This window comes from Leucopleurus acutus, assembly GCF_964270905.1.
Source record: "Leucopleurus acutus genome assembly, chromosome: 10".
Taxonomy (NCBI): domain Eukaryota; kingdom Metazoa; phylum Chordata; class Mammalia; order Artiodactyla; family Delphinidae; genus Leucopleurus; species Leucopleurus acutus.
The window spans coordinates 13,461,433-13,475,416 of record NC_139153.1 but is presented as its reverse complement, the minus strand read 5'-3'; the positions used below and the strand labels follow the sequence as shown (position 1 = coordinate 13,475,416).

At 44.0% G+C, this 13,984-nt stretch overlaps 1 protein-coding gene across 1 annotated transcript in view; it reads right to left on the bottom strand.

The window, feature by feature from the left end:
- The window catches only part of IL5RA (interleukin 5 receptor subunit alpha), a gene marked incomplete at both ends in the record, with an annotated part of 28,288 nt that overhangs the window by 13,129 nt on the left and 1,175 nt on the right, over positions 1–13,984 (bottom strand). The window contains 6 exons of the mRNA XM_082849208.1: positions 5,330–5,468; positions 8,748–8,893; positions 10,968–11,155; positions 11,230–11,383; positions 12,069–12,207; positions 13,405–13,550. Of these exons, the coding sequence (XP_082705334.1) occupies positions 5,330–5,468; positions 8,748–8,893; positions 10,968–11,155; positions 11,230–11,383; positions 12,069–12,207; positions 13,405–13,550 (912 nt within the window). The remainder of the gene's footprint in view (positions 1–5,329; positions 5,469–8,747; positions 8,894–10,967; positions 11,156–11,229; positions 11,384–12,068; positions 12,208–13,404; positions 13,551–13,984) is intronic.

The window sequence follows — 13,984 nt, the reverse complement described above, 5'->3', positions numbered from 1 at the left end:
CCCCCTCAGGGAAGCCAGGTGGGTTTTTCAAGGTACTGACTGGGTCACCGTTTTATTCCTCAATCAGTTTTTGTTGCTAATGAGCCAGAAGCCCGCCATTTCTTCACAGAAGCTCTTGAATTTGCAAAATTCATTTGGAAGACCCAGGGAAAGTGGATCTGAGCTCTCTGCAGTGTCTCCACTTCACCTTTCTCCTTCCTGGTTTTCTCCCTTTTTCACAACAGTGTGAGGATGTAGAAAGAAAGGTGGTGGCGAAAGGAAAAGAAAAAGCACAGGCGCGGAGTCTGAGGGTGGAGCCGGCAAAGTGTAAAATGTAGGAGGTGGGCTGGAGGATCTCCAAGGTGACACCACGCCCTCCAGGTTTTGATTCCACATGCCCTGGGGCCGGTGTGCCGGGTTTCCTCACTCATTCACAGCCCATGAATGTCAAGTCCGAGGAAAAAGGCAGCAGAGTCTCCCTGTGGGACCCTTGCTTCCATCCCAGCCCCAGTTCTTACATCCCTCCCTGATTTTCTGCTTCCAACTCTTTTCATGAAGTCCTTACGGATTCTAGAATGTGTGATGTGACTCTAAGGCTCCCCCACACACGGAAAGGAACTGTGACAGAAAGCCATGGCCAGGATTTCCTGTGAGTAACAGGTCTCGAGGAAGATGCCCCGAAAGGAAGCCGCCAGCCCGTGTCGACCTTGACCGCACAGCTGAGGCATCTGAGAAATGCGGTGACCTTTCCCCTACTCCCTGGGGTGTGAGTGCTGTACATCTCAAGCCAAAAGCAGTGTTTTTTTTTTTTGTAAGTACATTTTAATTGATACCTGGTACCATCATCGAATAGATCCTGGCCTTCAGATACGGCCTTCAGTGATGTCAGGGCAAAACCCGATTTTGTTTGAGGGGCAGGGCCTGTGCTGGGGGCGGGGGGGCCGGGAAGACCCGTCACTGATACACCAGCAACACGGCTGGGTGGATGCATGTGTAACACTCTTTTCCACGGGGAAGGGCATTACTGTAGGAAACTTTGTTTTCATTATTCCTTGTTTCCTGCATGATATTTGAGCTTCTGGGAGGGGAGAGAGAAGACAAGATGATGGACTTGAGAAAAGGAATATCTTCACTCAGACCAGAAACCACTCAGGAGACACCAGGTTTTGGTAAACAGGAGATGGCCCAGATAACAAGGGAGCAGAAGCGTCCGGAAGTTAAGAAAGTTGCAAAAGGAGGAAGAAGTGTGGAAAGTTAGCCCTTCAGATAAGGCAGAGAAGCCAGCTGAGGAAGGGCAGCTGATAACGAGGGCTGATAAGATGAAACTGCTCCTTCCATCTGAGAAGAAAAAAGAAGTATTCCATGTTCTGGAAATCCCAGCACAGGAGGGCAGCGTTTCAGGGCAGGTGAAGAGCACACTGTGGCTGGCTGGACCCCTGCTGGCTGCCCCTGTGCCTCTTGACTGTCCAGGGACCTTGCCAACTGGAGCAGGACAGCAGTCCTTTCTCCTGCGCCCTCCTTTTTCATCAGTCAAAACTTACTCATCTGGTGTCTCTCTCTTGATTCAATAACCCTGGGTGATGATGGGTTAATTAGTAAATTGAATCTATTCCAGTTCGCTAATTGACTCCTGTGCCACCTATTTGAGAATATTATCCATTAATAGCCACTTCTTGGCTGTTTGATAACTACTGAATTATTTAATATCTCTGGGCCTCCGTTTCCCTCAGATAAAGGAGGTGGACTTAATAATGTCTAACAAAGAGGTGATATGTGAGTCGGGCCTTGGTGTGAAAGTGGAAGGGGAGGGCCCCAGGGTACCATTTTTAAGACAAGGTAGGAGTGGAGGAAGGATGTCTAGAGGAAATGAATGGAGCGGGAACCCTGCCTGGTAGGCTGCAAGCAGAGCATTATTATTGCTGCATCGTCGCGGGGTAAGGAAGAGCCATGTGGAATGTCCCAGAGGAGCCCGAGCTTCCTGTGATGTTTATTAATCATCCTGATGACAGTAGAGAGCCTGCATTGATTAAATTCAGTAATGATCCTAAAGTGAGCAGGGAAGTCAGTTCCAGAAAGGATGGATTTATAAGGTGCGTGGTAATATTAATCAGCTCATCTTCATGACCAGGCTGGCAGCAAATGAAATGGGATTTGCCGTGGATGATGGCAGTGAGGCACACCTGAGAGCAAATGATAATGAGCCCGGTTCCAAGCTAGGAAGCTGTTATTTAGAAAATAATCATGGGGCGCCAGCTCTAAAGTGGAGAGTGAAAAATAAATTAAAAACAAGCTTAAAATAAACTCTCAGCACAGGTCACAATCTCTCTCTCAGCACTTTTGTTGGCAGTTGATGGGGGTAAGAAAACATGAAAGGCAGAGTAGGGAAGAACTTACAAGTGAGGAGACTCACATGTTACAGGTGAGGAAGCTGAGACCCAGAGGAGTTAGAGGTGACTGACTAGGTCGGGGGCAGCCAAACTCTGCCACACTGGTCACCACTCTGTCCCCTGCAGGGGTGACAACAGATGACCGCGCCTTCGGATGACCTAAATGTAACTTGAGATTCCCTCTCAACACAGCTGTGGAAGCAGTCTCCGATAACTGGGCTCATGAAATATTATCTCCACATCTCTAACTTCAGTCAAAGAGTTAGGCACTGGCAGAGCCACGACCAAAACCTAGATCTCCTGATTTGTCTCTCGCTTTCTTCTGCTCTCTAAGTTCTAAACTCTCAACAGACAACACTGATGAGAGCTCAAAACCCAAACACTAAAAAATCAGAACTGGCTCCGTAGCCAAGATTCCCACCTTGGTCTCCAAGTTAGTTTGAGGTCCTCACACAGAATTTAAAAAAAAATAAACTCTGAAACTATATGCGCAGTGATGTTGGGAAGACACTCAGAAATGTCAATAATTGGGGGCCAATGAGTTTTCGGCCTTTGGGGAATAACAAAGCATTAAAAAAAAATCCACCAAATGCGGGTCATGAAAATTAAGCTTCTGTCGCAGGCGTTTGAAGAAATTCATAGCCTTGTTGAAAATTCCCTGAGACGGATTCACGTTTCTTCTGCTGGTCCCCATCTCGGGGCGTAGAGTGGATTTCGTCTGTGCAGATAAAGCGGTGTGGAAGGGGTGCCTGCATGTGGTGGGTCTGTTTGGTCAGGTTGGGGCCTGGACCTGGGGAGGAGGCAGGGGGGAGGGGGAAAGACTGGCTTTGGCAGAAACCTGAAGTAGGTGCAATTGGCCGGTTCTCAGTTCCTTTTGTCCTTTCTGCTTCCTCTCCCAGCAAGCCTCATGCTGGTCCTCTGAGTCCCAGTGCGGTGATGTGGTGGCCGTGCCATAAGGCTGTGCTGGTCGTGTCACACGGCTCTAGGGGCTCCTTTCCCCTTTGGAAACTCAGCGACTCAGTAAGACCAGTCCCCTTGCAGACTCAGAACCCAGCTCCATTTCTCGGGTCTTTCCTTGTCTTTCCCAGTCTCCCTTGGAAATCTCCCTGCTATGCCTCTGGTCTGACTTACATCCACATGGGCCCATGGGCCAGTGCCCAGGAGTGTCCTGCAGAGACACCCATTAGCCTAAGTGAATGAATGAAATGATAGAAAATCCTAGCATGTGCCGAAAGAAATCTCTCCTTAGGTACACCCTTCAGTGGAGCGTTAACTACCTCGTACGTTGAGGGACAGTGATATTCACGTGCTTGACCAGCCATAATCACAGAGTTAGCTACCAGGATCCCTTAAATGCATCTTTAATTTGTTCAGCTCTTTGCACCTTGCAGCGTCCCGGCCCCCATGCCATAGAGCTAAGGTCTCTGGTGCTGGCGTCAGTCAACTTGGGTTTGAATTCCTTCTCTGCCACTTACTGGCCATGCAGAGTTAAGCAAACTGTCTAAACTTTCGAAACCTGTTTTCTCATCTGCAGAACAGTTTGGTGGATAGGATTAGTGAAGTTAGTGCATGTGAAGCACTTAGCACAGGGCTTGGAGGATAGTCAGCAATAAATGTTATCTGCTGTCATTGTTGTTTGTATTTCACAATAACCTGTGAGACAGGAGAGGTGGGTATTAATTACCTCCTTAGTCCTGGGAATCCACGGATGGGCAGAGAGAAGTGGTTTGTTCAAGGGTATGTAGTCAGTACATGCTAAGGCTGGCATTAAACCTGAGCTTTCTATGGAAGACTCCAGAATTCTTCCCTCCTCTTCGTGTCCTTGTAGCTCTTATGCAGCACTTAGCCACATACGTCTGCATCCCCAGGCTGCATGTCTGTGGCACATACATGAGCTACACTAGCTGTTTTTTAACTGGCCAAGATACGCAGATAGTATCAAACACAGGGTGTGCATGTTCTAGCATCACGGTGCAAGGCCACCTCTCCAAGTTATGGAATTGCCATCTGACATAAAAGGAGAATGGAAATTTGCCCTTTCATTCAGAGCCACCATCGTCACCCTTCTCCAGTCCCACAGACAGATACAATGATCATATTATTTGCCAAGTAAGCTAGTCAGTTTAATCATAAACAAAAACAGCTGCGGAACCAATGCAGGAGCCCAGGTGATGCCAGTCCTTGGGATCCTCTAGGTCTGTTACGCTGAGGGCCCAGGGCTGGATCCAGATTTTGTGGGCCCTGAGCTTATTCAGTTTTGGAATCTTCTTTATGAAATGAAACAAAAGTATAAATTCAGAATTAGGTATAGGAAAATTATAGAAATGGAGACCAGATTAGTAGTCGACAGGGGTTAGGAATGGAGGAGAGGAGAGAGGAATGAAAGTGCTTAAAAAAGGGCAAAAGGAAGGACCCTTGTGGTGACATATACACGAACCTGCACATGGGATAAAATTGCATAGAACTAATACACACACACAAATGAGTAGATATGAAATCGATGAAATCTGAATAAGATCAGTGGGTTGTAGCAATGCCACTTTTTTGGTTGCCATATTATATTACAATTTTGCAAGAAGTTAGTCTTGAGAGAAACTGAGTAAAGGCTACATGAGCTCTCTTGACATTATTCCTTATGACTGCATATGAATCTACAGTTATTTCAAAACAAAAAAATTAATTTGGTAAAACTGAATAGAAGTAGGACCAGATAATCTGGAAAAAAAAAAAAAGTACTAGACTTTGGAAGGGCTCTTGCTAGTGAGAAGCTGGAACACTGGAGCTTCATTGGCCTCATGGTAAATCCACCTCTGGTCAAAAAGGCAGCAGACTGACAGAGGATGAGGCTTAGTAGGGACATAAAAGCATTTCAGGACTCACAAGTGAAGGTGTACACTTTCCAGGAGGATCTGTTATAACTACAAGTAAGGTCACTTGCTTTAAAATAAACACGAGATACTCACCCACATAAACAGGCTGACTCCACTCACTGGAGGGTCCCACCGCTCTGCACACAGAGCTCACTGCTGCTCTCACTTGAATGGAATACTCAGAAATACCATCAATTACGGAGATGAATGTATTGGTCGTCATTTTTTCTGTCTAAATGGGAAAAAATATCATTGTAAGAATCCCTGGACACACAATTTAAATTATGGCAATCATCAGGATAGGAGGTCGTATGTAAGTAATGTGACTCAGTATTCAGTGACCCATTTAAAATCAGTAAGACTCACATCGATTAGTTTATTCTAGACCACTTCACTATGGAGGTGTTGGCAGTCACCCTTGGGGGGAAAGCTGTGTAGTAACCAAAATAAATAAAACAGGCAGTTGTAAGATCTAGATGATCCATCCGGGTCCAACTGATATTTCCAGACTGAAAGACTCGAGTGGCACATAGCAGAATGCATAACCTCCCTCATCTTGTCCCTGGATATTCTCTAGTCACCTAACTAACAATATCACATGGCTTCTGCCATATTCAGCAGGATCCAGCAAACTACAGTCTATGGCCAGTCTGGCCTGCTACCTGTTTTTGTAGGGACTGCAAGCTAAGAATGACTTATATATTTTTCAGTGTTCGAAAAATATAAAAAGAATATTTTGTGACTCATGAAAAGTACATGAAATTGAAATTTCAGTGTCCACAAACACAGTTACTGGAACGCAGTTACACCTATTTGCTTGTATTGATGGCAGAGCTGAGTAATTGTGACAAAAACGGTATGATCTGCAAAACCTAAAATACCTACTCTCTGGCCTTTTACAATGAAAGTGCGCTGATCCCTGATACAGTGTCTCACCCCAAACCAGGGGGCAAGGAGCAAGGGATGGAGGGGGCATAAGGAAGCAGAAAGAGCAAAAGGACCTTGAATCTAGGAAGAAGAGGGTTTGAATCCCAGGTCTACCTCCAACTAACTGCAGGGCAATTTTCTTGACCTCTCTGAGCCTCAGTTTTCTCATCTGTAAAATAGGAACCATACCACCTAATGGATTATTGAATTAAATGGAATTAACTTTGTAAAGCCCAAGTTTAAAGATATATTGGGTTGAATCATATGAAAAGTGATAATATTCACCAACCCATTTTTGACCTGCAAAAACAGCCATTTGGGGCAGTTCAACCTGATAATAAGCACTCAGTAAATGCCAATTTGCCGTAGGCAACACAGGCTAACATTGTCTAGTGTTGAAATGAGGCTGTTTTCTCACAATCAAACCCGTCGTGTGTGTTCTCTCTACTGGTCAGTGTCCCCACCATGCAGTTAATACCCCAAACCCGAGATGTGTCCCTGGCCGCCTGTATCTTACCTACTCCTGAATGTGTTTCTCCCTTCTTTGTCCCTGCTCCAAAACCACTGCCATTTTAGGTTTCATCATTTTTTGCTTGGACTCTTGCAGTAGCCATGAAACCAGTATGCTACGTCCACATGTCCCCTCTCCATCCATACCCAGCTTTCATGCTGCTTCCAAAATAATTCTGCGATTCTGCAGATGTGTTCACATTTTTCTATCAAGCTAAACACTTTAGTGGTTTCCATTGCCTATGACCATGGTTTTAAAAAGGAAAACCATTTCTTTTTTTAAACAAAATCTTAGAGTCATTCTGGGAGAAGTCCCAGTGTCAGAGCTAGAGTTATGATTCCAACGTTGGCCTTATGTCCAGGCTGACTAAATTACTGCCACTTGGCTGAAGGAACCATGCTCACTCATGCTGTGGAGTTGCTCCTTCTGCCTAGAACCCCTGCCACTCCAAGTGTGGTTGGAGGACTGGTGTGAGTCAGGAGCTGTTTATTGCTGATCCTTGAGGAGATAAAGATAGAAATGGAGACAACACTTTGGGAGCTGTCATAGCAACCTGGCATTGCCATGGCGTCCAGGACCAGGATCACTGGGCTTGTCTTTGGCTGTATGTGATTTTTCTAGCAAATCATTTTTATTGTATTTTACAGAAGTACCAATGTAGGGTGGATTAGAAATTTTAAAAAGAAAGCCAGTCTTTCACCATGTGCGCTTAAATACATGGGGAAGTGCTGGCGAAAAGTCCTTCTCTGCTTCTCCCACTAAGCAAGTTTCTATTCATCCTTGAAGATTCTGTTCAATTCCCCTCCCCTGGGTGGAGGCCCTGGCAGCTTGCTTTGTCCATTCCCTCCTTTGTATCCACGTTGACATTGACGATGGTCAGGCAGCTCTGAGGCTGAGGGAGTGCATCCAGTAGACCAGGCCCCTTGATAGCAGAAACAGTAGCTATTTATCTCTGTATATCCCACAGAGAAGCCAGATCGTAAATCTTTATTAACCCGAATTGAATTGAATTTGTAAGGCAGAAGTTTGAATCCTGACTTCTGTTCTATTCTTGCTTTGTGACTTTGGGCAACTTACTTAATCTCTCTGTGCCTCATTTTGCTGTAAAATGAGAATGATCATTACATAATAGAGTAACTGTGAGGATAATAAAGCATAATGCATAGTTGATGCTCAGTAAATATTGACTTTCATTCAGTTCCTTTCCCCTTGAACTTTTTGTCCATTAGGGCTGAGGAGGCAGTTTTTTTTTTTTAAGTTGTGGTAAAATGCACACAACACAAAAGTTACTATCTTAACCATTTTTAAATGGCACAGTTCAGTAGTAGAGTACATTCACATTATCTCCAGCACTCTTTTCATCTTGCGAAACTGAAACTACTCGTTAAACAAAAACTCCCCATTCCCCCCTCACCCCAGCCCTGCAAAGCACCATTGTCTCCCCATTGTCTTGATGAATTGGACGGCTCTAGGCACCTCATATAAGTGGATTCATACAATATTTGTCTTTTAGTGACTGGCTTATTTCACTTAGCATAATGTTCTCAAGGTCCATCCATGATACAGTGCATGTCAGGATTGTCTTCCTTTCTAAGGCTAACAATATTGCATTGTATGGATAGACCACATTTTGTTTATCCATTCCTCTGTCGATGGACACTTGGGTTGCTTCCTTCTTCTGGCTATTGTGAATAATGCTGCTGTGAACACGGATGGACAGAGATCTTTGAGACCCTGCTTTCAATTCGTTTGGATATGTACCCAGAAGTAGAAAGGTTGGGCCATATGATAATTCTATTTTTGATTTTTCAGAAATCCCCGTACTGCTTTCCGTAGCAGCTGCACCATTTCACCAACAGTGGTGCTAATGAACTTTTATCTGATCCATTGCATTATTTTCAACCAAAAGTAATAGATCCTTTCAAGACAAAAAGCCAGTAAGGTTTGATTTATTTTCATAAAACCCAGGTAGATGGGGTTCCAAGGGGTAACCAGCGCAGTCACTGACAATAATTTTTTAAATGTCTCTAAAAGAAATCTATCATCGAATATCAGAATGAGCTGAAGCATTACCTGAAAATATCCTTTCCTTGTGTTGTAAATTTTCACTTCGTAATCAAAGCAATGGACCGGAAAAGCAGAAACTGGTTTCTCCCATTGGATAGAGAGACAGGTTCCTTCAATCTCTGCTGTGACTTTTGCTGGAGGATTTACTCGATCTAGGTTAAAGAACCGAGAGGTCGGTGATCACGGCTGGTAAATCTAATCCACCCACATTTCCCAAGGCATCTCTAAGCTGTGTCTTCTCGAGTACTGTACGCCAGGATTTAATCTACGAACCTGCAAGCCACAGGACTCCAGCGGCTCACATCTGACTCCCGTCTTGTGGTGCTAAAGGAGAGGTCTCTCCCGTAAACCTCAGGGATTCCTACTTCAAAGGGCATCGAATGGTTAAATGCCTTTTCCTTCAGCTTACTGCAAGACCCAGCCCACCATCCATTTTTACTTCTTGAGTTGGACGGATCTGAGGACAAACCTGATCCTGGAGAGAAAATGCCCTGGAGCCTCCACTAAGCCGTGCTCTGTGAAGCAGGTGTGTGGCTGGACCGATTATTTCCTCTTCCTGGGCCTCAGTTTTTATTTCATTTTGTTTTGTGTATCTTGTTTTGGTTTGTTGTGAGGATTTAGTTTTCTCTTACAGAAAAAGAACAGATCGGGCTAAACTTGTCTTTACAAATAACTCCACAGTTCTTTCCCCTGAGATCTCACATGATTGTTTTATGGCCACTTGATGTGGATAGAAATTATCTCTGAGTGTCCTTGTCTTAAGTTATGTGACTTAGATCTCACAGTTACTGAGTCATAGGGACGAGCTAAGAATGGGGCCCACTGGCTCCAGAGCCTACCATCCCCTAAGCCAGAACATTTTTCATCAAAAGAGCATTTATTTCTTTTAGTAATCTGAGAAATTGGTCTCAATAAAATGAATATCACACAAGAAAATGCCCATGGTCTGTCCCAGGCTGTGTCCATTGGTGTCTTAATATCACTGTTTCTCAGGTCCCCCTCAGCATTTTTTATCACCTGTTTTCATGAAAGTGATATTTTTAGGTCATCTAAGTAATACTCTATCGAAGAGAATTCTGTAATCTCTTTAGCAAGTGCTGTGATTCTTTAAACAAAGTTATACTCCGTTTGATACACATATAGATGATAGAAACAGATAGAGATGTCCCATGCCAAACCACGTCCTTTAAACAATCACATTTTGCGTACTTAATGGATACTTAGGCCAGGCACTCTTCTAAGCACTTTATAATTATCAACATACTTAATTATCACAAAGACCTTGTAGGAAGTATTGATTTCTCCCCATATTTCAGATAAAAAGACTGAGGCCCAGAGAAATGACCAGCTTGTCTAAGGTCACTCAGCAAGTCAGTGGAGGAGCCAGGACCCAAGTCCAGGCAGCCTGGCTCCACAGCCCACGCTACTAAGCAGAGGCCACCACTGAAACCTTGAACGTTCAGAACCAGAAATGTTATGTGAGAGGCTCCTGATGAGCTGCCTTAATACAAGTATCTAGGATGAAGGAGAAGGTCTTCAGTTTTGAGAACTGAGCACGTGAAAGCTTAAATAATAGGCTTAGATCTGAGAACCACATGGTAAGGGGGACACTCTAACTCAGGAACACCCAGAGGAGAAAGTCCAGAAGGGTAGAGGATCATAGAAGAGTACATGAGAAATTGGGGGTCGGTAGCCCGGGGAAGAGGGACCTCAGGATGGGAAACCTGGCTGCCTTTGGATAGCTGAGGGACCATCTTGTGGGGAAAAGAATCAGACCTGCTTGGGGGTGGCACCAGCCCATCATAGGACCCATGGGCAGAAATATTACCAAACCAGCCAGAGCTGCTGCGAGAGGATATGGGGTTCTTCCAGCAGTGAGTTTACTTTCCCTGGAGCGGTGATACTCAACGAGGGGAGATTTTATCCCCTAGGGGACATTTTTATTGTCACAATTTGCGGGGGAGGAGGTGCTACTGGCATCTAGTAGGTGGAGACCAGGGCTGCTACTGAACACCTGGTAAGGCATAGGACAGGCCACACCCAGAGTTCTTTCGCCAAATATATCAGGAGCGCGGAGGCTGAGAAACCTTGACACTCGTTCTTAAGCAGCGGGCAGATGGTCACTTAGCATCAGACAAGTAGCTAAACAAGGTGATCCTTATAACCCCTCCCAGTGCTGAGATTCTGCAATTCGGTTATTTTGGCTTTGAGTCAAGCCCATCTTACCAATGGCATGAAGGGCAAAGAGCTCATCGAAAGGCTTGATCACAGCTTCCTCGCTTGAGCCGTTAACATACACTGCAAGTGAGTCGCGCCCTTTGCTATTGATAAAAGTCCTGGGAAACCAGCAGGCGATATTTCTCTGCAAGGTGTCTTTGCTGTATTCTTGGCATTCTTCAGTCCAAGAGCCATACCTGAATTGGAACACTCATAAGTTTTTAAGGCTGGAGGAATCAACCCACTCGCGAAAGTGAAAACAGATACTAACCTATAGTAGAGAAAATACTGCGTATCCTCAGGGGCATCCTTGCCAACAAGCCAGGTGCAGTGAAGAGAAACTTGGTACGGCCGTAAGTGTGTGTAATTATTTGCCTTGGTGTTCGTGGTGCAAGTTAAATTCACAATTGAGGTTCCAGGAGACCCTAGATGGTCAAAAATTTTTTTTAGAAAGAGTGGATGTATGTATATGTATAACTGATTCACTTTGCTGTACACCGGAAAGTAACACAACAGTGTAAATTAACTCTCCTCCAATAAAGATTTAAAAAAAAAAAAAAGAGCAAGACATTGCCATGACAGCTTCTGATTGTTTCTTTAGAAAGGGTAGTGATTGGGGACATCAAAAAGGGCTTCACAGAGCAGGTACGATTTGATTTGGGCTATGAAGTATAGGAAGGATTCAGAAAAGCAGTCAGGTGAGCCCAGGAAAGCGAGGGCTCCGAGGCAGGACTGTGCTAGTGTGTAGGCGTCATGGCTGTAAATCCATCTGAGAAGAGCGCAGGAATCACGTAGTGGGTGGTTGGAAAGATGTCCTGGAACCCAATTATGAGAGACCTGATTGGCCCAGATTTAGTTTATGACCCTCTGTCTTTTGAGCTGGGGAGGAGAAGCATCCGCAATGCTGGCAGGGACGTGCCAGCCAGCGTTGGCTGGGTTATGACACTGAGAAGTGATCATGGTCTTGGTGAGGATGTTGATGAGGTAAAAGGATCCCGGGCAGGAACTGGTGACTGACAAAAGACGAGAAAACTGAGGTGTTTGTTTTCTGACTTTCCTATGTTTACAAAGCCTGAAATATAAAACTGGGCTCTTAGAGGCCTGCCTTACCTGGTGGGGCTCTAAGTTCCGCGGAAACCCAGCTGCTTGGCTGGAGGGAGCGGTCGTTCCATGGGACCGTCTGCACACTTGCTGAAAAGCCTTTATGAAGGATGGTTACGCGTCTGCTCTCAGTGTTCCTGGTTTCGTACTAAAAATAAGACCCACAAGTCACGGTATGCAAAGGGGAAGTGGCCTTGAGAGAACTATTTTAATCAACTAGGCGTTTTCTTCTACTTTTAAAATGGCACGTAAACACAATGCAATGAAATCGTTTTGCTAGAAAAAATTAAACCCACTGCTTCAAGGTTATGTCCTTATCCCTAAACTCATCAAGTTGTAGACATTAAATAGGTGCAGCTTTTTACAGGTCAGTTATATCAAAATAAAGTGGTTTTAAAAATGAATAAATACCCAATTCGAGATGTGTACATGTTTCAAAAATACATAATACAAATACAAAAATTAATTCTTCAAGGATACCTGAATAAATGCTTCTTATAAAAACAAACAAAATGTTACAATGAAGGCTCCAGTTTCCTTTGACTACCATCTCTAGTTCCAGTCTCCTCCCCAGAGGTAAGTCTTGACGGAAAATTCTCTAGAATTCCATATTGACTGGAATTTAATTTGTTTAATTTTATTGAGCATCTGCTAGGTACCTGGTGCTTTAATATATGCCTGCAGTGAAGTTGGGGCTCTGAGAGGTTAAGTGACTGGTCCACGATTCTAAAGGCAGGAAATGGCTGAACTGGGATTCGAACTTGGCCTCTTCGATTAGGTACCCTGCCCTCCTCCTCTTTTATTCGGCTTTTCTCTTCTGTTCTTTTGGCTATTTTAGAGGAAATTATATAAAACCAATATCTGAACCATTTTACCTCAGAAGTTACTAAACTTGATTTTTAAGTGGAAGAATTGTCCCAAAGTTAAAATGTTCCGAGCTGCTGTTTAATGCAGGTGTGGCACTGGTTCTCAATCATTTCAATAGAGACATTGCTCTACTGGGAATATAACAAAAAGCCCTTTAGTGGTTTTCTTTTTTTTTTAGTTAAAATTTCTTTGATAAGGAAAATGCAGTCAAAGTTAAAATTTTTTTTTTTTTTTTTTTTTTCGGTATGTGGGCCTCTCACCGCTGTGGCCTCTCCCACTGCGGAGCACAGGCTCTGGACGCGCAGGCCCAGCGGCCATGGCTCACGGGCCCAGCTGCTCCGCGTCATGCGGGATCCTCCCAGACCGGGGCACGAACCCGCGTCCCCTGCCTCGACAGGCGGACTCCCAACCACTGCGCCACCAGGAAAGCCCCAAAGTTAAAATTTAAATAAGGATTGCCATCAGAATAAACACTTACATCTTCTTCTTGTGGAGCATTTATTTTCACGTGATACCCTAGCTGGACATTTCTTTGTTCTTGATCAGTATTTGGTTCCCAGCGTAAAAGAACTTGAGCTAAATTGATAGCTTTAATGGTGAAATTGACAGGTGGGAGAAGTAAAACTGTAGATCAAAAGAAAAAAGCCACAGAATGTTTAATTTTACATAGCATTTTAAAGTTGTTAAGTATTTTTTTGTGTAGTATAGTATTTTATTATGGCTATCAGAATGTATAACACAAGATTATGCTTCCCATAATCTTGGGAAAAGTTTCCTTAGAAATGTTTTTAGCTCATTTTCTTTTTACTTTGCCCAGGTATTTACCTATAACATCTACAGGTATTTTATTGAAATCTGAATATTTTACTATATCATTACTCAGTACAAGCATAATTTTCAAAGGGTCATTATCCATTAATGGACTGCAGTAATGTATTAGTTTGTGGGTAGCAATGTTAATGACATGGAAGAAAAAATAGAATAGAAAATACCAGGTGCATCAGATATATAAGAAGTACTGTTTCACGAACCTCTTGTTTCTATTATAAGTGTACTCA